At 47.8% G+C, this 23,693-nt stretch overlaps 1 protein-coding gene across 1 annotated transcript; it reads left to right on the top strand.

Annotated features, from left to right (window-relative positions):
- Positions 1-1,101: 1,101 nt before the first annotated feature.
- On the top strand, positions 1,102-5,626 carry VAX1 (ventral anterior homeobox 1; the record flags this gene model as incomplete). Its single annotated transcript, XM_082308871.1, has 3 exons — positions 1,102-1,339; positions 3,142-3,329; positions 5,087-5,626. 3 exons carry the CDS (start codon positions 1,102-1,104, stop codon positions 5,624-5,626), a joined length of 966 nt encoding a protein of 321 aa, XP_082164997.1.
- Positions 5,627-23,693: the final 18,067 nt, after the last annotated feature.

Below are 23,693 nucleotides of genomic sequence, written 5' to 3' on the forward strand. Positions count from 1 at the left end.
CAAAGCTGGCTTTTTTTTTTTTTTTTTTTTCCCTTTTTTTTTTCAATGAGCAGGCTCTGCGAATAGGTTCAGTGTTTGCGAAGGTGCAGAATTAGCACACACACATGCACGCACACATACACACACACACACAGAGGGAGAAGCACAAAAAGCAAGTATCGGGACTGAAATAAGGAGAGGTAGGAGTTTAAGATGGCTGTCTGTGGGGAGATGTGTTAAGGAGGATTTCTGCTGGCCAAGATAACCTGCTTCCTTGGAGAGATCTGCTTGAAGGAAGAACTTTTTGTGTGTGTGCGTGCTGGGGATCTGTTTGTTTGTTTAGAATTCAGGGGGCTTTTTTTTTTTTCCACCCCCCTACAACTGCATTTTTCCAGCCCTTCCTAGCAGCTTTATTCAGATTTATTTGGCGTGCTTTGGAGAAAGCCACTATATAATCGGGAGGTCAAAGGCATACTGAAGAAAGTTAATAATGGCTGCTAATGGTGCTAACAATTCAGGGTGAATCTTGTCAAAAGTTTTTTTTTTCCCCTCTCCCCCCCCTTTTTTTCCTCTCTCTTTTTTTTTTTTTTTTTTTTTTCTGGAAGTCTCAGTCTTTTGATTGTGTGTTTCCTGAAAGCAAGACCAATCATTTCAGTTTATTCACTGGCTAAACTCTACTTGATTGGGGACAAGCACACAAACCATCCATTACGATCTGATATATTATCCAAACAATTTAGTGTATTCATGAGGTAACCTAAATGTGGAGGCTGCAAAATTACCCGTAATCAATTGAAACAGCGAGTGCGCGTCCCTCTGTGTGTCTAACAACTACATGTCTCTGTAATAAGGCAGACATTAAATCATTTTAGAGTTGTACTGTTGAGTACCTGATCACTGGGCGCTCTGGGAAGCTGGACAGTCACATTAGGACGCTGGGACTGAGGAAGCCGCTGCTTTTCCAGTGGGATAAAACCCGACCTTCCTTACTCAAGGTGCTTTACAGATCCCCACCGATCTGACCCTAAGCCGTGCAATATCCAGCATAGACTTCGTCTTCTTCTTCTACTCTTCTATATTTTTTGTTGGTGTTTTTTTTTGTTTTTGTTTTTATTGCACTACATGTTTGGGAAACAAGACAAAATGGACGTTAGATGCAGTTCAGAGACTGAAGCTAACCGGGTCTCGAAGAACGGACATAAAGAGGGCAAGGAAAGCAAAGGGTCTGAAGGAAATATTTCTACTTCTTTTTTGAAGGATCAGCAAGGGACTTTTTCTGCCTCTGCAGCTACGGAAGATTGTAATAAAAGTAAATCTAGTTCGGCTGACCCGGACTATTGCAGGAGGATCCTAGTTAGAGGTATGAGTTTGAGGTATTTGGCGAGGGTGGGGGAAGGTGAGCTCCGCTCACGCCGGGGAGATTTATTTATTTTGTTGCTTTGCCTTTGGTCCGTCCCTGGGTTGAAAAACCTTCCTGCGGCTCCGGGGGAGAGGTCCCACACCCCGGCCGGGCTCTGCCCTGCAGCCCCGCTCCAGCCCGGCTTGATTTCGGTGAATTTCCCCGGGCGGCTCGGGGGAAAGTTAAGCCGCGGTGGTTCCTCCCCGGCTTTGCCCCGCACCGGCCCGGCCCCGCGTTTTGTTTGGTTGCTTGGTTGGGTTTTTTTTTTTCGGTTTTGCAGCTTTCCCGGGGTGCCCGGGCCCGCAGGGAGCCCGCCGGGGCCAGCGCTCCCTCGGAGGGGCCGCGGCTCTGCCCCACCGGCCGGGCGCGCTTCTTCCGCGCCCGCGCATCCCGCCCGCCAGCAGCCGCGGCCGCGTACAATGGCGCGGGGCTGCGGCTCCCGCCCGGCTGCCGGAGCGGGCAGGAGGTGCTTTGCGGAGGGCAGGGGTTCCCGCTGTCCCCCCTCTCCCCGCGCCCGGCATCCCAGCGGAAAGGGCTATTTTTAAATAACCATCAGCCTTAAAATCAACGGAGGAATGGCGATGGGCTTTTAATTTATCTTTTGATAGTTACACGTTTTATTTTCCTCACCCCTCGTCTCCCTCGCAGGCTAAACTAATTAAATCATTCTATCCCTACCCCCTCCAAAAAAAAAAAAAAATACCTGAAGAAATTTCAGTTTTATTAAGGTGCGTTTTGGGGGAGGAGGGAGAGACAGAATCAGAACAAAATTAGTGCGGAGCAGGCCTAGTAAACAATAATTAATCCTTGTGCGACCGATTGACCCAGAGAAGGGGCAGATTAAAATGATGTGGTTGTCTCTGATTTAAAACGTACCGAAGAGGTAAAATTACAGAAAGCAAAGTTGGGAAGGCTTTAATGTAGCATTAATGTGGCTCTAGCTTGACAGTCGTGTTAATAAGATTTGTCCCGCTTTCTTTCGGTCGGGGCTACCAGAAAAGTGAGGTTTCTGCGGGCTGTTTGGTGCCTTGGTTTGGTTGTTGTTTTTTTTTTTTTTTTTTCCCCCCTCCTTCTTCTCCTGTTTGCCAAAACCCCAAAGCAGCGGCGACGGCGATGCTCTCCCCGGGCTGCTGGGTGGGCTGGAGGTGTCCCCAGCTCCACGGTGGGCAGGCAGCCAGCTCGGGGGCAGCGCTGCCTGTGCCCTGAAAGCCCCTGCCTGCTTCTTTTTTTTCCTCATGGGAAACTTATTCTAAAAAAAAAAAAAAATAATAAGGAGGTTTTATATTTTGGGGGGCGGTTGGGTGTGTGTGGAGGCTTCCAGCAAGCCCTAATCCGGAGCCCAGGAGGAACAAAGAGTAGCCCTGCACTCCAGGCACAAAGCCCGGCCTGGAGGATCTCTCCCCAGCCTCCCAGAGGGGCCGTGGGTGATGCCGCAGTGTCGTACTGTCAGTGCAACAGATTCAAGCCAATTTTTAAATGGCCTGAGGGGATTATTTCCAGAGCCCTGGGCCCCCACTGCCCCCTCCTTCCTACTCTGCTGTTTGTTTGTTGTTTTTTTTTTTCCCTTCCTTGGGTGTGCTGGCCAGGTGCCGTGCCGCAATCCCAGGGACCCTGCTCCATCCTGACTCGGGCTCGGTCTTGAAGGAGCTGGCGGCGGCTCTTTCCCTCGGAAAAATTAAAAAAAAAAAAAAAGAAACAAAAAGGGGAAAAAAAAGATAGGAGGGTTGCCTGGGTGTAAAGCTGACTGCGCCTTTCTTTGCCAGATGCCAAAGGTTCAATCAGAGAGATTATTCTGCCTAAGGGGCTTGATCTGGACCGTCCCAAGCGGACCCGCACCTCCTTCACGGCCGAGCAGCTCTACCGCCTGGAGATGGAGTTCCAGCGCTGCCAGTACGTCGTGGGGCGGGAGCGCACCGAGCTCGCCCGCCAGCTCAATCTCTCCGAGACTCAGGTAGCCCCAGAGGGACGGGGAGCCCCGGCTGCGCTGCCCTGCCCTGCCCTGCCCTGCGCCGGCCTCCGCGGGACCCCCCCGCCCCGGCCCGGGCACCTCCGCTGCGCGCCGGGCCCCACGGGTGGGCCGGCCCCGTGTCCTGCGCGCCTCTTGCGCGCCACCGCGCAGGCCCCGGGACTCGTCGGGCAGGGGTGCGGGCCCGCTGGAGGGGCAGAGATGCCCACGCGTGTCCGGCCGGGGGGGCCCCGCTGCCTGCCCCCGGGATGGGGAGGCGGGGGTGCGTGGCTGAGGCGTCCCGGAGAGGGACCTGTAACTGCGTGCGGCCAGGGGAGCCCCGGAGGGGGGCTGCTGGAGAAGGGGGGGGTCCCACGGCCCCGCGCGTCCCCTCACACAGCCCCTGTGGGCTCTCCCGCGGCTGCGTGGGCCTGCGCAGGGCGAGGTGGCCCTGCCCGAGGGGCCCGCGGGAGCTTGGCCACGAAGCCAAACCCCAGCCCGGGCCGGGGCGCGGCTCCCCGCCACCGCCCTGGCCCCGCCGGGCTCGGTGCCCCCGGCGCCGCGGTGGCGGTGCCGCTGCCCCCGGGTGCGGAGGTGCGCTGCTGCCGGCGGGGAGAAGCCAGGAGAGGCCGAGCCGCTCCCAGCCCGCAGCCAGCGGAAAATAGCGGCAGCAACCCGGGGCGGGGGGTTTGGCACCTTCCCCTGGGGGCTGCTGGATTAGGGATGTTTGGTCTGAGCGCTCTTTCTTGGGTGCAGGAGATCCGGGGACGGGACTGAAGTTTGGGCCGTATTTTGAGTCCGTGTGTTTTGGAGGGGGAGAATCGCCCCTCCGTCCCGCAGAGCAGAGCGGTCAGGCGGGTTAAAACTACGCGAGAGTGCGGGGAAGCATCTCAAAAGACCAAACTTCTGAAAGCGGGTTTCATATTTCTGCAAAATATCATACAACAATAAATTCCCCTGACAGGTTAATTAGCTTTTTTCTTTCCCCCGCCGGATAGGAATGACAAGTTCAATAGCTCGTAGGTTACAGAAACCGCCATGGGTGTTTTTTGTTTTGGGGTGTGTTTGTTTGTTTGTTTGTTTGTTTGTTTTGTTTTGTTTTTTTGGTTTTTTTTTTTTTTGAGGGGCTTCCAGCATTCCTTCTTAAAGTTAAATATTATTTAAAATGGGTGGGAAGGGGAGAGAGACTGTCTCGGCCGGGAGACTGGGAAAGAAGCGCAGAGCCGGTGCTCCAGCCAGGGGAAAGGCAGCGGGGCCCGGGCGGGCAGCAGCGGCGGGGGCAGCGTGCGGGGTCCCCGGCAGCGGGGCGAGGGGGGCGGCTGCCGCCGCCGGGCCGCGGTGCGCGGAGCTGGGGGCCGCGGTCGGGCCGCTGCCGGGGCTCCGGCCGAGCTGGCTTAGAATAAAGCGGTGTGGAAAGGGATCTGGCTCCCAGAGAACTACTGGCCTACAGTAAAATAGGATAAAGTGAGACGGAGCGGGTTAAAGATACAGTGTGATAAAAAGAGCTAAGGGCTCCCGGGTTCCCCTCTTCTCCCCCCGGGCGCATCCCGAAACGGGGAGCAGCCGGGTTGGGGGGGGCAGGGCGTCGCTTTGTGCGTTTTTAAGGCGCTCCGCGTTAACAAGTGCCCGGCCGGAGCCCTGCCGCCCTCCCCCGCGGCCTCCCCCCCTCTGCCCCGCCGAGCCGCGCCGGGCTCCCGGGGCACCTGGCGGGGGGCACCCGTCCCCCCCGCCCCGCTGACCCTGCCTCTCTCCCCGGCCTGCAGGTCAAGGTCTGGTTCCAGAACCGTCGCACCAAGCAGAAAAAGGACCAGGGCAAGGACTCCGAGCTGCGGTCGGTGGTGTCCGAGACCGCCGCCACCTGCAGCGTCCTGCGGTTGCTGGAGCAAGGCCGGCTGCTCTCCCCGCCGGGGCTGCCCGGCCTCCTGCCGCCCTGCGCTACCGGAGCCCTGGGCTCGGCGCTGCGGGGACCCGGCCTGGCAGCGGGCAGCGGCACGGCGGCGGCGGCGGCGGCTCCCGGAGGCGGCGGCTCCCCGCACCCGCCGGCCGCCAGCAGCGCGGCGGGACCCCCCCCGCCGGCAGCGCTGCACGGAGCGGCCGCCGCCGGGCACGGGCTCTTCGGGCTGCCGGTGCCCGCGCTGCTGGGCTCGGTGGCCGGGCGGCTCTCCTCCGCGCCCCTGGCCGTGGCCGGCTCGCTGGCGGGCAACTTGCAGGAACTGTCGGCCCGCTACCTGAGCTCGTCCGCCTTCGAGCCCTACTCCCGGACCAACAATAAAGAAAGCGCTGAGAAAAAAGCACTGGACTGACTCTAAGTAACTTCCCCGTATTTATATTTATAGTCTCTATTTGTGGCGGTATTTATGGGACGGGCGGCGCGGCGGCCTGCCGGCAGCCCCCTCCCTCGCCGCCGCCTCCGAGCCCCGCGGCGCGGTTCCCTCCGCGGGCCGGGGCGGAGCGGAGCGGAGCGGAGCGGGGGCCGGGGCGGAGCGGGGGCCCGGCGCCCGCGGGGCGAGGCGGCGGCCGGGGCCGGGGCCGGGGCCGGGGCCGGGGCGCGGCGAGGGGGGCTGCGGGCACCTCCCCGGAGCCCGGCGGCAGCGGGGCAGCCCCCGCGGCTCTCCCTTGCCCCGCCGGCCCGGGGGTCCGTCTGTCCGCTCGGGGTGGGGGGTGGGAGGGTTGTCTGTCTGTTCGTTTGCTTTGACACCGTTAGGAAAGGGACGGAGAGGGAGAGCGGACGGGGTGCGGTTTGGCCGGGCTCTTTCGGATGGCTTTAGCCAATGCCAAGCGAGGGAGAAGGATTTCGGAGAGAGGAAGATGGAGCTGCCAGGTGATGCCCGGGTTCCCCCCCCAGCCTTCAGTGACTCCTAAGCACGCAGGTTTGGGGACTCCACCTCTGGCCCCCGTTTCACCCACACTCACTGCACTACAGCCCCCGGTAACGTCCCTGCCGTTTGCCCTTAATACCGGCCAGAAAACGTCCTGCAACTTTGCTTTTTCACGCTAAATCCTGAATGTGGGAAGGGCCGGAACGGACTGCCTTGAAAATACACGCACGAAGCGGGGAGACAGAAACCAGTGGCTGCAGAGATTTTGAATAAAACTGTCTCTCCCTTCGAGATAACACAACGCCCCTTTTTTTTTTTTTTTTTTTTTTTTTTCTTTCTTGCATTCCCACGGGCCAGTCCTGCGGACCTTATCTGCAAAAGCAAATCTGCAGATAAATAACGGAAGTCGCGACTCGATTTGCATCCAGATCTGTTGCGATGGTAATTTTTCTTTTTTTTTTTTCCTATTTGATTTTTCAAAATAATTTCAATGCGCATCTAAATAAATAAAAAAAACCCTTTAGCCTTCCTCCTCCTAAAATAACCCTCTCGTGTATCGCTCACACTTCATTTAAAACGAACGTAAAATATAAAAAGCGTATCTTTTGTTGTTATTTTTGTATTTTAAAATACATCTATGTAACAATCTTTTTTTTTTTCCTTCATAATTCTTACTGCTATTTTCTCCACAAACATGTGTATTTCATCTTCTAGTATTCTGGATCGAATATTTCCTGTTCAATTTCGGTACTTGAATTTGCCAGAAAAGGGATGCTGTACTTAGCTAGTTCTTTGGAAAAAAAAAAAATATTTCTTTGCTTTGGTTTTAAGTTTCTTTTCTTTCTTTAAACTTTAACACATGGCGTTTACAAACTGTATAAATACGTGCCACCAAACTGTAACCAAAAAAAAAAAATTTACAAAAAGTGGAATGGTTGCTGTAGTATATAGAATTAATTATAGACCAGAACTGGACAGAAGGAGCTGGACAGAAAGAAAATAGTAATTTTATTGTAAATTATTTACGTCTGAAGTTTCTAGCCAACTAGTCGAAAAAAATAATGAATGAATCGAGCGCTGAGCCCTTGCTACTAACTTTTGTTCTGAATGTTTTGGGTATTTGGATGTTTTGTATTTATGTGGTGAGAGTGAAATATATTATATCTATATGATGACGGAATTAGGTGTATTTTCGTCTTATATTCGTAGCACCCAAATTACGTTCACCTAATATGTGCACTGCCAAAAAAAAAAAAATTCCTATCCCTACGTAACCCTCCCGTTTTTAATTTTTTTTTAATTTTAATTTTAATTTTGAAGCGGGGGGTTGTGAAGTCCGTTTCGTGGCGCGGGCTCTCTTCTTCTCGGGGCAGTTTGGGGCACCCCCGGTCCCCTCCCCGCCTCCCCCCAGCCCGGCACCGGCCCTCGGAGGCTTTCCCGGCCCCGCGGGCCCGATCCCCCGCCCGTGGCCGTGGCCGGGGCGGCACGGCGCGGTCCTCCGTGGGGAGGCGAACGGGTGCGGGGCCTGCCCGGGTGCCACCGCCGGGCCCCGCCGCCCCGGAGCCCGGGGCCGCTCGCCTCTGCGCCCCTTCTCCTGCCCGCGGCGGCTGCCGGGCCTGGCAGGCACTTACGGATGCACACACATGTGTGCGTATCTGTATAAGCATATACAAATATACATGCATATATATGAATATATATATGCTTGCACGCATAAATATGGATATTTATAAGTATTTTCTAAACAGCTCTTGCTTCCATCCTATCTGGCAGCCCAGCCCCGAGAGTCCCTTGCTGGGAAGCTGGTGCGGGGCAGAACCTGTGTTTTTCGGGAGACCCCCAAGGCCCTGGCTCCTCCAGGGCTGCAGTGAGGCATCAAACCGCGGCTCCCCAGGCCAAGCCGCCCCGGCACCGTGGCACCTGCCCGTCCCGCGGCTCCCCCCGGCCACGGGTCCCCGGTGCGGCCTCCGCTGGGCTTTGCCGTGAGCCTGTCCCAGCCAGGGCGGATGCGCTGCTCAGGATTAAGAGGGAAGGATGTGGTGGCGATGGTGATTTGGGTTTATTTTTAAGTGTGTAGAAATGATCTGGGGAAGGGGAACCTGAGTGAAGGAGGAGATCGCAGGTGACATTTGAAGAGGTGACATTGAAACTGCTGGTCAAGACTGCAAAACTTCAAGGGGAGGGGAGGGGAAGCAGTGTTAAAAAGAAAAGAGCTGAGTGTGGCAAAACAGATCTGCCAGGGAGACCCTGGGGGAGAGGACAGTTTTCGGTTTCTGCCTTGCCTGCATGGACTGCACAGCATCACCCGCAGCCCTGGACAAAGAGAGGAGCCCCGGCCTGGCTCGCCTTTGCCAGGGAGGCAATCGCCACCGCTCAGACCTGCCCCGGGCTGCCCTGCCCTGCGCGGGGCTGTCCCGCAGAATGAATTTGCCCTGTCCCTCAGGGACCTCTCCGCTGTTGAGACGGGGCCACTTCATTGCCCAAATCTGCTGCTGCACTGTCACCCACAGGGAGCACCAGCATGAATGTGTCCTGCTAGAGCTGTCTCAGGTGCCTTCACCTAAAAAGAGGATTTCTCTGCTATTCTATTTTCTTAACCGGAGACAGTAGGGGGGTTGTGCCCCCTCGCACAGGCACTGCGAGGCCCTTTTTCCCTGGTAGCTGGCCTGACGTGCGGTCCCAGGGCTGGAGCTATGGTCAGTGTAAGCTCTTTGCTCCTCACCTAAGGCAATTTGACCCAGTGTCAAGCTAAATTGCCCACACTAAAGCAGAAATCCTTATTTTACAGCTTTGCAGCCCTCCTCAGTAGAGCTAGACGTTTTTATTCCTATTCCTATTATTATTAATTATTTCTGAATATTTCCAAAGAAGGATGTGCCCTGAGGTGTGAAGGGGTCTTGTCTAAGCACTCAAGTAAAATAAACGCTTCAAGACATTATTCATTTTTTTTTCCTCTCTCCTTCAAATTCCACCTGTCCCACTGCCGTACCGGAGGCTGCTTCTGGGCTGGGGGTATAGCAAAAGCTGGAGGCTCTCCGCTCCCATGCAGGGTCATCACAGTCCTGTTTCAGTCTCTGCCTGTGGCTCAGGTTAAAACCTTAGACCCCAAGAGGGAGGGAAGAAATTTGTTGTTTCCTTTGAAACTTCCAGCATCTCAAATCCATGGGATTCCTGCGTGCCTAAATCCCCTCCTTTCTGCAGGAGAACAAACTAAAACATGTTCATCCGATTTCTGTAAAAAGGGAGAGGGAATACCACCTGTAGCTGTGTTGATGCATACAACAAGTTAAAAATCACGCAACGCACATTAATATATACAGTATGCCTGAATAAAAAAAAACCAAAACTGCTTATAAATAATAGTCCCATTTCTTTTTTTTTTTTTTGCCAACTACACCAAAGCTGTTCTGAAGCTGTGTGCTGCCCAGAGACACTGCTTGCTTGTTTTTATTGAAATGCTGAATTTCATTCTGCTGGAGCCGTGAACACAAACCACCTTACTGAAGCTCCTTGTTGCTGAAGGTTTTGCTGCGTTTCACGCGGTATTGTTATTTGTGCCCATCACTGTGGCATCTGAGCTCAAACTGAGGAATATTGGGCTCATGCAGAGGCAGCATGGGTGAGTGTGAGAGCCGGGAATATTTAGTAGGAAAGCAAATAAACAAAATATAAATCTATCTCCGGCATGATTTTTTAAAGGAAATCATGAAAGTATTTCGGTGGCAGGCAGACTTCCTCAAACTTTCCTTTAGCAACAGCTACACGTAAGACTTAGGGTGAGCAAGCAATAACAAAGACTGAGGGCAATGTGGGTTATTTCAGTTTGTTCAGCTGAACCCAAGGAATATTTTCACAGGTACATGGACAGAGTGTCTGGTCCTGGGGCTCTCAGGAAGGCCAAGCTCCCAGGATCAGCTCCAGAGCACCCAGGGTGAACACAAAACGATGTTAGCCAGGTCCATGTAGGGAAAAGAGGAATTAGTCTATTTAGAGGATTTTTTCAAAAGCATTTGCCCACCCACTTAACATAGGCCTTGCTTTATTTGCTGCTCCTCTGTATCCCTCATGCCAGGGATTAGTGCAGCCTCTGACCACTTTGTCTCCATTTGCAACCCTGTCATCAGCCCAAGATACATGACCTTGTGACATGTAAAAAAGCACACGAGGTCCCTGATTAACTTCAGAGTATTTTATTTCTTTAGAGAAAAGAAAAACACTTCAAAAGAATTACTCTTGAACAGAATCAAGTCACAGTCACCGGCAAGTGTTTAACAAAATTACCAGGGAAGCTAAAGTGAAATCCATCGATGTGATGCTGCCTATGTAGCAGCCGTAATACAAACTGTGACCCCGGACCATAGCTGTGGTCCAGAGTGCTGGCTGGCAGAAGCCGACATGAAATGTTTCTGACTCAGATGTAAGAACTCTCTAATAAGCAGTTTACTCCTCACCTTGCTGCTTCTAATAACTGCCAAGAAACTTAAGCACAGTGTTTATTATCTTTCTATGTGTAGTTGTCACTGTTCATGCGATTCTTCATATCTACGTAAGCGACTCGCTAATTTGAAGGTTAAGTCTTAAACATTTCTAGCGGAGTGAGTTCCACAGTCAATCATATATAGAACAAAAATTTTTATATTGTGCATATTCATTTTCTATTTTTTATTAACATGACTAGTCCCAACTTCTGTCATTAGAAGCAGCAGAACAGACATGCCCAAGCTACCTTCTGCAACTGCATCCTTTTTAATTCTCTTTTACCACGTTACCTCTTCTTCGTCTCCTTTCTGCGTGAATCAAAATCCTTTCAACTTCTTTTCATACAGAGTTCTTGCAAACTGCACTTAATGTAACTGTTTGCCAAGAGGTGCTGCCTTTTCTTTCTTATTCTCCCTGTGAAAAAAAAAAGTAATGAATTCCCAGAGCCTTTTTCTCTTCGGCTATCTGCAGCCCATTCTTCCATTTGATCCCCCTGCTGTGAGCAACGATGAAAACATCGCACCAGTAAGGAGCCGCCCAGAATACAAACCTTTACCTGACACGTGGGTTATGGCCAAGGCAAGAAGTCTGGATCACAGGCCTCATCTGTTGAGTTGCCACAGCCTGGGTGAATGAAATGTGTTTTCTATCTTTCAGCTGAAGCAGCCAGCCAAGGAACCAGACATAGCAGAGGAAAAATAACACAGCCTGATCCACACAAGGCTGGTCCACAAAGTTTGTCACATAACGAGGTGCACCTACCTCGTAGAAACCTCTTCTTAAAACCCAGCAGCGCATCACGGAAGGTGCATGAAAAACAGTCTGTGAGATTGAAGGAAAACCAAAGGGAAACTGATTTTTCAATTCTGTCCCAAAAAGAAAAGAAAATTAATGCTAAGATGAATTTGAATTGTTTCTGAGGTGGGTATCCCTTACATATTCAGTGATTCTCTTTCTATTAGCCTGGCTGCACAGTGATGAATCCAGAGAAAATTTTGCAAGGGAAACCTCATGGAGTTCTTGTCCTTTTAAATTCTCTTTCACAATTTTGTTTGACCTATTTTAGTGCATAGAAAAGACGGGGGGGTAGAAAGAAACTCATGCTGGCAAGCGCCAAGTTGGCAAGTCAGGAGCTGTGGCTTCAGGGATTCAGGCTGGACATTGGCAAGGAAGCCAGTCAGAACACAGAGATGAGGGAGGTTACTGAGACCACACCTGGGAAAAAGATGACGATAACCATATGAAAGGTCAAATGAAAGAAGTCCTCACCCTGGCTACAAAAATGCTGTCAGAGAGAGAAGCAAGTGAAGGACAAAATGGTGTGTGTACAGAAGCATGGAAGGATGTTCTCACGGCTTAGTCCCTAGCCTGAAATTAAGAACAGGAGACCAGTTCTTGTTTTTTCTCTGATCCTAAGATCATTGCTAGCCATTGGTCAGTGAGTTTCTTGCTGTTCTTCCTCTGAAATGGGAATACTGATACTCATCTAAACCTACGTAGAAGGAGGTATCAGTATATACTCTTGCTTCAATGAAGGTGAGGCAAAGTTGTGACCAAAAATTTAACAGCCACCATCGTCAACTCCAATTCACTGTTTGCAGTCATTCCCTCTCATTAGCCCTGATCTTTCTTCTTTTCCCTCTTTTTCTGCCTGGTCTCTTTAATTTAAAGCTCTAAACTGTGCCTACCACTAGATGGTCATAATCTCCTTGAGGCCTCTAAACATAAATTTTCATAAACCAAATCCTAAATGGAAATCAGAAGTAGGCAGGGGAATAAAGTGCCTGTTGCCATAAAGAGCTAAGGAGGGATAAATAGGCGAACCAAGGCATCCTGAGTGCACACTCCAAGATAATCTCTGTACTTCTCTGGACACAGCATTGCAAACATCCTCAAGATCAGCTGATTACTGAGATGAATTAGTAAATAAGAACCCATTTCATCAGGTGTTGCGGTGGACTTTAATTGTGCTCAAGCTCCAAATGTGAAACTTTATACCATGGCCACAGCTGTTAAAACAACAGAGCCTTACGGAAAGAGTCTTGGATTACTGGCCCCATGGAGTGAAACATTTTTAATGAAAGGGATTATGCTTATTATTTCTTAGTGCATTGTGTTTTCTTAGATATTCTTACTGTCATTATTATTATTTACCAAGAGAACTGATATTTACTCCCACTTAAATGTGTTCACATGCATATTTAATACTTTCCTCCATTGGCATAGTTCTAATACGGTCTTAGGGAAAATAGTGTGAGATACATGAATTAGTTGTCCTTTATTAAATCTAAGATCCTGAGAAACTTGGTGTGTTTACTTCTCTCCCACTTGCCTGCTCCCCTATTGCCTTTACTTGATAAAATCAGATCCCTTGTCACATAGAGTTTTGTGATGGTGTTTTGTGAGAAGATGGTCTCCATAGACAATATTGATACTTACTGTCTTCAGTCTTAGTACAGGCCATTTGTGTTCAGAATAACTTTTCTTTTTCATTAGAAGAGCCAAGTGGGGAAAAAATCCAGAGGAACTAATTTAAATTTTTAAGCATGGAATTTATCTATTGCAAAGGGAAAGCACCAGTCATATCAGCTGTATTTGCAGTTCATATATTAGTCTGTATTTCATTTCCAGTTCCTATCCAGGAAGGTCTGTGGCAGTCAGACTGAGTAGCAAAGCTCCTCCAAGGAAATGCCTTTTACTGTATGCACAGACCGTCACAGAAGCAAGGTCTAGGATGTATATGTAAAAGAAGAAATAGCCATCTAATCAGGCAGTAGAAACTTTTCTATAGCACATCTTGAATTTCTAAGAAGTATGTTCAATGCTGAGAACAAACGTGGAAGTTATTTGAGGAGACTGGATTAATGGGGAAGAGATGAAACTCAATGAATATAGTATTGATTATAAATCTGTTTCAAAAAAACAAGTAAAGAATATCTTCATTCTGATGGAAGATACCCAAATCCTGCTACTCAGAATATGTCTCTAGAAATCTTTTCCTGTGAATAGCAGTTTTGAGTACGTATTTACCTTTTGTGGGCTCTGTGGGACAGTGAGTACTGTTTCTGTGATGGGATGGTGTTACTGTCTGAAAACTTCTTCAAGAGCCAAAACTCACATCCATCTGGATATAACTAGTGTGAAGCCTAAGGTTTGAGCTTTATCTCCATCTTGTTATCTATAGCTAAGAAAAATTTTCTAATGTTCTAGGTAAATTTTTGTATGTTATTGTTGGACAGTGAGACACATGAATCTAAGTGGAAATATTCAATGCAGCCATCCAGAATGGCAGCTAAGACAAATTTTCTAATGTTCTAGCTAAACTTCTGTATGTTATTGTTGGCCAGTCAGGCACATGAATCTAAGTGGACTCAATGCAACCTTCAAGAGCAGCAGCTCAGCCAATGAGGCCTCAAGGCATAACAAGTTCAGACAAAGGCTATTGTCTTTTTCTGCAAGAGTGCCCTGAGCACCAATGATGCTACAAAAACAGGCAGAGCCTTTTCTGTAGCCATGGCTAAGAGCTGACAACGTACCTGTGACCTGCCAGCTCTGCCAGACACTCATGCCAGTGCAACAGGAGCACCATGGGCGCAAACCCTTCCATGTTCTCACAGGGAGAAACCACTCCTCCAGGGCTCTGGGGAGCCAAGCCATGCTGGGAAGGTCCATCTCTGGAGCCATGGAAGGTTTGGGGACTTCCCTTGCTGGCAGAAGGGACGGGGCCGCGGGCGACAGCCCGGGGACGCTCAGCACCGCGGACAGCGGCGGCCCCACGGACCCGCGGGTCCGTGGGGCCGCCGCTGTCCGCGGTGCTGAGCGTCCCCGGGTGGCCGCCTGCATCCGAGAAACCTCCCAGGGGTGCTGGGACCAGAAAACACACCGTCAGGCTTTAACGCTGGGCTGCTGGAGCCGTTAGAGATCCTCCATGGCTCTGCAGGCCCGGGCACTTTGCGTGTTTGCAGAGCGCGGTCTGGCAGGAGCATGCGTGTGCCTTGCCGGAGTCGACATCAGCATAAAAAGGAGTTTGAATGAAATGATTTGAAGACATCTCAAAATGCATCTGTAATGGTAAAGTAGCTCTTGATAAAACTGGAGTCAGAGGTTAGGGATGAGAAATCATGTCATGAATCTCTTTAATCAGGGAAGAGAATTTAGCAAAGACAAAATTATTTCAGCTGAAAGACTCTGTTGCTGCAACACCCTTCTGTTATCACACTGCACATTTTCATCAGGCATGTTACTCTGCTTAATTCAGCCCTACTACCCGAACCATATTACCATGTTTCCTAACTTCCAGCTAATCCAAATGTACATGAAACAGTGTTGTCCTATCACAGTCAACAGGAGCAAGCTCATCTCCTTGACATCACTTAAAAGAGACTTCTAGGACCTATAGGTGATCAAGATCCTTAATTAGAAGCATTTACTGCTCTTCCCAGATCTAGTTGTGTGTCTGGGAAACTTCTGCTAGAAAGTATCACATTATAACAGATTCAGTGGGGCCAGAACATGCAGGCCTTGGTTGGCAATCAGAGAGCTCCAGTTCTAGCACTTTGACCATTTGCTTTCCCTTTCCATTCTGCTCCCACTCTTATTTAGTTTATACTGTAAGATTTGCAGGTAGAAACTCTCTCCTGCTATGCATTTGCATAATTAGGCCAGTCAGTAAGCATTGCTTTAATATGAATAACAATAATAAACAGCTTTTCAATTCTTGAGCATATAGTAAACACTGAAACCTCTACAGCCAGAAGTTCAAGCCCTTTAATGAACTGTAATGCTAGTTTATATTAAAACCAAGATAAATGATAATTTTCTACCTGTTCATTTGGTTCCACAGCGTAGAGAGCAGATACACCCCTTTCTAGATGCATATGGATACACTACCAGTATAAAACACCCTCGCTGACGCCTACGGGACTATAATAACGAAAAAAAGATTTACAGAGTTCACCTGTTTGAGAGCTTCCAAGAAATTTAATATCTGGATATATTTATACATACGCATGCTTCTGTTAAGAAGAATCCTTGAAACAGCCTGTACCCCATAGCTAATTGGTGTGGATAAGCAGGTAACACAAAAAAAAATAGGAACGACAAAGAAGATTTTGCAATGTCCATTTGTGCTGGCCAAAGCAGTGAGAATCCCAACAGCAGAGCAATTCAGGGCAGACATTTCGATAATAAGAAAGGAGCAAATGCATCAAGTGACCTCTCTCCCAAAAGCTGCATCAGCACAGAGGGGTCCCTGAGGAAATATTTCTGCCTAATTACATGGCTTTCTAAAGTGGAAGATGGGAAATACTGGCTCTTTCAGGTCAGGATCCTGAGGCTCTTGTGCAGTAAGCTTTGGTGGAAAGCAGAGCCTTTTTTACCTTGGTTACTCTGAACATTATTGCTTAAGACTTAAAGGCAGAGACTCAACAATACCTTCAGCTAGGATTTTCTTGAGATTTTCATAAAGAACTATTAGATGTCCCATTGTAAGTTCTTGGTGTGTGAAGATCTGTAGCAGTTGATGCAAGAGCTCCCAAGTACCAGAAGAAAGAGAAAACACAATTCAGCTTATGTAAAATAAAGTTTTTATGTATGATCGGCTTCCTGTCTATCAGCTTCGGATTAACAGGGTGAAGGACTTCTGCGCTTGCAGGGTCGGATTTGGCAAGTGGTGGTAGGCAGCACAGCGTGGGGATTACCCAACTGTGTGTGGGTTAATATCAAGTTATTAACTCCTGGCAGCCTGGTCTGGGTTACCAACCAAATGAGTTACTTGCCTTTTAATACATCTTGTAACAATGCTAGTAAGCAGCATTCTTAGTCTTGATTAAGGTAAGAGTTAATCTGCTAGTGAACTCCTGAAGTAACTTTCTAGAACTGGCAAGTTCTGCACCACGAAAGAGTGTAGGACTCTTTCCATAGCTAGAACTGTGTTTTAAATATGGGACAATTTTCCTCTGCATTCAGGATTATTCCAGGTCCAGAACTCAACAGGATTCAGCTGAGGTGCTGTGCTTTAGCTCACACATAAACAATAATTTTAGAAGATGTAGAATTTTAGAAGATGTAGAAGAAACTTTGCTTCTGGAGCAAAGTATTCTATAACAGGCTAATTAAAGGTAAGCTGAAACTTTGGACACTGTCTAAACCAGAATGCTCACTAGATGATCACTAGTTAATATAATACACCTTGTTCTATGTTGCTGTGTAATAAACATACACTCCATGCATGTCTAAGCACAGTGTGCTTTGAGAGAGGGAAAGAGGGAACAGCACAGGCAGCACCATTTTTTCATGGGTTACCCTGCAAACAAACATATTAAGAAGAGTCAACAGTAGTATTTTCTAAAATGATGTAGAAGGAATATCCTTAACTGGAAGGAAATAAATTACCAGCCTCCCATGGCCAGCCATTCTTTGTGTGGAGAGTAAAGTTTTATAAAGAGAAGTTTGGAAATTTCTCAGTGGAGAACTTCTAGCTTGTATCGTAGAGATGCATTGGAGAAAGCTGAAGGGAAAACATAAGATTTCGAAGCCTTAGAGTACAATTCACCATTTAGCCAGTACTTAATACTGGAGCATGATCCCGCAGCCCCATTTACCACAAATTCTTGCTGACTGTATTTGGCAGCATAAGGCCTTTGGGGTCAAGGTGCTCAGTTTCCAGTTTTGCCCTTTTGGTCTCAGAAGTAAGGAAGCATTTCAAACCTTGAGCTGCAAAAAGAATTTAAGAAATGCACAAGAGAGCCAACTTTTAAATGAACTGGAAAGATTTTATGAGGACAGAAGATCAACAAGTGACCAGGACTCCAACTGTGAAAGAAAATGTGAGAAACAGGCACCTCTTCTAGTGTGAAATTGGTCTAATTCTTGGGGCCTTTAGAGTGGCAGTATCAAACAACTGGCCAATATCGTGTACACTTTCCGCCATCCACATGGCATCAACTCCATTACCACATTCTGTGAAGCAGTCAAATTTGCCACAGGTTTGTTTAACCCCTCATTTGAAAGTGGAGATGGAATTTTTTTCCCTCACTGAGGGCTGAATGTGCCTTTCCTAACGCACCTGGGAAGCCAGCCTTAGCATGCACCTCAGTGCTACACACAAATAACTCTGCAGAAAAACCATACAGCCAGGAGCCATAGGAAGCAGGGGTGCAATTGTACCTGATCTTAAAGGGGGCTTATAAGAAAGATGGGGACAGACTTTTTAGCAGGGCCTGTAGCGATAGGACAAGGAGTAATGGTTTTAAATTAAAAGAAGGTAGATTCAGACTAGATATAAGGAAGAAATTTTTTTACGATGAGGGTGCTGAAATACTGTCACAGGTGGCCCAGAGAGGTGGTAGATGCTCCATCCCATGAAACATTCAAGGCCAGGTTGGATGTGGCTCTGAGCAACCTGATCTGGTTGAAGATGTCCCTGCCCATTGCAGGGGGGTTGGATTAGATGACCTTTAAAGGCTCCTTCCAACCCAAACCAGGTCTCTTCCAACCCAAACCATTCTATGATTCTATGATCACCGGGTGGTGGGTGCAGTGGTGGGCAGGTGATGGGTAAACACCCAGACTACAGCTGTATCTTGAAAGAAGCACCTGTTTTGACAAAGGTCCAAACCAGCTAATTATAAGTTGCTGATCATCAATATGGGGCTCGCAAAAGGGGTGAAGGCTGGTGCACTGCTTTAGATATTTAGACATCAGATGCACTTGCTGGGTTTCATTTACAACATCTGATGATGTCTTTTCATAGTTTGGGGGATTTCTAGGTATAATTAATGAAACAAACTAGAACTTTGGCAAACCCAGAGATGAACTATGCTTCACAGATCACAGAATCATAGAATGCTTTGGGATGGAAGGGATCTTTAAAGGTCATCCAGTCCAATCCCCCTGCAATGGGCAGGGACATCTTCAATGAGATCAGGTTCTCAGAGCCCCATCCAGCCTGGCCTTGAACGTTTCTTGGCATTGGGCATCCATCACCTCTCTGGGCAACCCGTTCCAGTGTTTCACCACCCTTACCGTGAAAAATTTTTTCCTTGTGTTCAGTCCAAAACAGTCTAAGACTAAACAGTCTAAGATCTATCATGTCTTTTCATCCTGCCCTGCTTTGCACCATCACCTGGAGGAACAGGTGTCACTGGGTCTGGTTGCTGGCTCTGCCAGCACTCTCAGTCTGTGCTTGCTTTGTTAAGACTTCAAACAATTCTGCCACTGCAAGATATCTTGATAGCAAAAAATGCAGCATGTAGAATAATTCCTCCTTGTCCCTGAGAAGCAACTCTTTCTAGCCCAACTGCCTTTACTGTTTTATTGACAGCATGCAAGCGGAGCATTTTGAACTGAGTGTGTGTATGCATGCTTGTGTGAGTGATTGTGTCTCTCTCTGGTGGGCAAGCCAGGTAAAACTGCTTCTCAGTAAACGTGCAAATATGTTGACGCAGAACTGTGTGATTAAACCACTGATCCGATGCCCTTAACAACACAAATTCCTGTCAGACCCTGGCTCACAAAGCAATATCGATCATCTTTCTAAAGGAAGGAATCTCCACGATGATATTGTTGAAGAAAGGAGGAACAGTTTGTCGAGAAGCTGTATTTCAAGTAAAATAACCCTCCAAGGAGCATTCACTTTCAAATCAGTAACATGCAAGTATAGCTGACTCACAAACAGCAGCTAGTTATATACGCAGATTTCAATGAGGCTTTTAGGAGAAACAATGGGGCTGTTTTTAAGGGTGGTTGCCCTGTTGAAGTGCATTTCTCTGAATAGATACAATGCTGTAGTGCTGAATGGATTCAATGGTGCTGTCTCAAACATGGCCAGGAGTGTCTAGAAGTGGGTGGAGGTAGAAAGAGCTGGTGGGACCCTTCTTATGGTTGACTCAGGCTGCCTCCTCCAATCCTTTCTTTGCTCTGGCAGGGGCCGAGGTTTCCTTGCCCTTTCCCTGTGTGACAAGCTTCCTTCTCTGCATGAATATTCCCTGTCTGGAAATAATAGAATGAAATTTAAAAAATGTGGGCTTAAAAAATTCAGGCATAACTTTGTCTGAACGAGACGTCTGGGTGACAGCAGACTCTCCTAAGGGAAGTGAGTAATATATTGGCACCTTGGCTATTTGAAACTAGGAAGGAAAAATACATACACAGATAGAATATAATGTAGGAATCAATCCTGCCTTGGCCTCTGTAAGGAAAACAAGTGACCTTAATGATCTATTCTCTCTCTAGAGCACTCACACAGAAAGCCGTGCTCGTTCCAATTCAGCTGTGTGCCCAGCACATAACACAATGGACCTCACTCCTCGGGAAGCTCTAAGTGCCACTGCAATACAAATAAACAAGTTCTGCACAAGATGGTGAGGGCACCAGCAGCCTACAAAAAGCAGCTCTTGGGGCGACACGAAGACTTGGAGTGGGGGGTTGTGCAGCAGTAGCATTTACTTAAGGAAATTTGCTTCCCTTATTGAAGAACACAATTCAAAATGTATGCCTCCTTTTTGCCTCTATAAATTTCACATGCATGCTCCTATATATATGTCAAAATAGAAACACAATGACTGCAAGCTTATGGGTGACACCACTGAACAATGCCATAAAATACAAGACATGAGGCAGAAATACATAAATAGCTGCAGGCCATGATCTGCTCTCACTGTTTGTGTGCAGCTCTATTAATACTAATAGGAGTTAAGTGCGCAGAATAAAGTGACAGCTATCGCCCCTCAGCTCTGCCAGCAGTTCTTAAGTACTGCTGTGGTCCAGCCAGCACTTCTCCGTGCTACACAGGGCTGCCTCAACCACAGTGAAAAAGCTACCACCGGACCACAGGCAACAGCACACTCCATCTGCTCTGACCTTATGTAGGGTGTTTTTAAGGTTCCTACCTCCAGTCTTGCTATGACCTATTGTAACATGAAAGCAATAATAATAATAGTACAATCTTAGTGTGCTCGTGCCTTTTTCAGGATAGTGATTCTTTGGCATAACTTTGAAATTGAAAACAGTGCTAAAAATTGGATTTGGGTGTCCTGGAAAATGGCCTTGAAATTTTTCAGCTAAGAAAGCCACAGACAATATATGGCATAGGACTGCCACGGTAGTCCTATGTCCCACTCATCTCATGGTTTTGTTTTTTTGGGGGGGATGAGTATCTTTTTTTTCTTTTTTTGACATTGTCCATTACCCCTCTGGGTTCTGAGAAGGGAATTACAAACCCTGCAGGAACAGCCTTGGGATAGTCTGCTCTGAGGCAGCAAAGGAAATCACTAGTGATCCACCGAACGTCCTGTGAAACAAACAGCACAGACTGTTGGAGGAGCCACCTTCCTTCTCATGTGCCTTTATCAATGTCTTGTCCCCCTGTTCTATGAATGCAAGGGGTAGGGGTGGCTGGAGCTGCCCTGGGCAGCTCTGCAGTGGGTCCCTCTGTGGCAGCTGGGGCCTGAGGTGCACGGCAGAACGTCACTGCGCTGCAGGAGAAGGGTTAGGGTCTACCTGCTGCAGGTGCTGGGCTCTCTTCAAGGCTGGGAGGAACCTGCTGGATGCTTCCAGTGCTGGCTGGATAGGGCAGACAGTTTCTTCAGCAGTATTATGTGACCTTCCCAAAGAATTCCCTGGTCTGTGTTTGGAATGTCTTTATAGGTGTGGGGGGCGTGAGGGACCCCGAGTACTTCAGCAGATGTTGAAGTCATTCAGTCTTGGGAAGGAAGGTGAATGAAAACTGTATAAAATAGGGTTTTGTTTGTTTGTTTATTTGTTTTTTAATAGCAATATAGTTAGAAAATGCTGCTGGATCGTTCTCAGGATGTGTCACTCTCTTCTTGGCTAACTTTGAAAAGCCAGGTAGCTAAGTTACTCCTGGTGGCACAGAGGTGATGTTCAGCTAACCTCCACTTCTAGCTACTTCTCTGCTCTTAGTCCACATTTTCCAAACAATTTTCCGATGTGTGTTGAAACACATTTTTAAAGACAGCTCACCTAAATTCCAATCCAGCCTCTACTGCTGGCAGGAGAAAGTTTCTATCAACTTCAAATGCATTGAATCAGGCCATCAGGAAGAAGTTACTGTGTGAACTACTTGAAGCTTTTATTCCTCGTAAGGTTTAAATACATAAATGCATATTCACACATATATATAAGAAGTATCCTTTTCCCTGCCTGCTCCACCTTAGAACAGATCAAGCTTGGATATTTTGCGTATCTGGGTATCTGTGCTCTGCTGCATCTAGCAATGCAAATACACAGCTGACATGCAGGATGGAGGTTGCCCTGCTGTTCCCTTGCTGGTGGTGTGCCATACTAGCCCTGGCTCAGCCCCACATCATCACAGTCCTTGCAACCTTACAGAGCCCACATTTCCATGCAAAAGCAAACAGGCACTCTTGTGGGCTTGTGATATGATTCAGACACTATCTCCTAAGGGGATCTCAGGGACCTCGAAGGAGGGAGATGTTAAGACAAGGCGGTTGCTGAAAAATGAAAAGTACAGTCAGACCTGCAAGGTAGATTTGCTTCTAATCCACAATTTAAAGGGAGTGATTTCTCCCTCTTGCCCCTCCTGCAATGCCAACTATGCAGGCTGGGTACTTAGGCTTGGCTCTAGAAGCAGAACTTGAAGCTTACTGTGCCATTTGAAAGAAAATATCAGAGGGCCTGTTATATCTCTTTATTAATAGGTTTTGACTAATCCTCTATTCATTGATGTCCATTATGAGATTATACGGCTAAAATTAAGTTAGTACATAGAGTATGTCTACAATGAATTCGATAATTGTGTGTTTTTAAAGGAAAAAATGGTTCAATAATTATGGCTGAGACCAGAAACTGGCATCACAGTCTTTGTTGACTGAGGAATATTGCTAAAATGGGGCAGCTTTTCTTTGCCTGTACAAGTTAAAGCCCCAAATTGAGGTGGTTCTGCTCTCTTGGAAGAAATGTTAAGAAGTGTTAGTAGCATGCACAGGGCACAAACATGCATTTTGAAGAGGAATCAAAAGTCCCAAGCTGGCAACAGTGAGAAGTCTGGCGGCAGGAGCTATTCTCAGAGGAGAAGAGAGTTATTAGCAGTTGCATTCGTGGTTTGTTTCTATCAATTGGATTTGTGTTATGGGAAAATACGGCACGTGGTCCAAATCCTTTTTTGAAATGACTGTATAAGTGAGAAATTAAATAGCTACATTTCTTCCTTTTGCACAACTCAACTGATTACGTGTATTTTTAAGAGGTCTTCTAAGTGCATGTATTTGCTTTAGACTGCAGCTATATCTCATAGCTTGACAGGCCAGTTTCTGCAGAACTTAGCTGTAAGATGAGGCAACTCCATGACAAAGTTAAACATGGAAGGGGGATGTAATTAATTACTCAGTCTCAAAACTCGAGGTACAGAAGCCTCAGTAACCCAGGATTTGAAGCACCAGAGGTGCTGCTGGGGTCTTAGTCCCTCACTACTGTTTGAGGGTGTCGTACCTGTGGGGACTCCTATGGAGCACAGCCCCAGGGATCCCCTTGTTCTTCACAGTCCTGCCATCCTTCATCTTTACATCAGAAAATTATTTATAGCAGATAGTCACATCAACAGAAAATTACAAAGAATAAATAGCACTACAGAAATTAATCCCTCAGTCTCTTAACTGCCTTTCATGAATAACATTAGGCGTATCGAATATACATCTGGGAGCCCTTGTAGCTTAGAGATGGATTTGCGGCTACAATGCTGGACCTGGACGTCAGGTAATTTAGGTATTAGTTCAAGCTCTACAGCTGTCCCACAGTGTAATGACAGTAAGACCCTCTGTCCCCTTAGAGCTACTCTGTGAGCACCACCTAGTCGTTAGTCCATTGCTTCTCACAGACAGGCTTTTCCATAGATGGGTCTGTGTAGCAGCCCAGTCTTGTCTAGTTATATATATATATATATATATGTATACACATATATATATATAACCTCTTTGAGATAAGGATTACATGTTCAGTAAGCATCTACTACACTTGTGCCCAGATGTTGCATGTATACCCACCAACAAAACCAACCTGAATTATCTGTTCCTGGGAGGCTTCCTGGATCTGA

The sequence above is a fragment of the Platalea leucorodia genome (assembly GCF_965183815.1).
Source record: "Platalea leucorodia genome assembly, chromosome: 4".
Classification (NCBI taxonomy): domain Eukaryota; kingdom Metazoa; phylum Chordata; class Aves; order Pelecaniformes; family Threskiornithidae; genus Platalea; species Platalea leucorodia.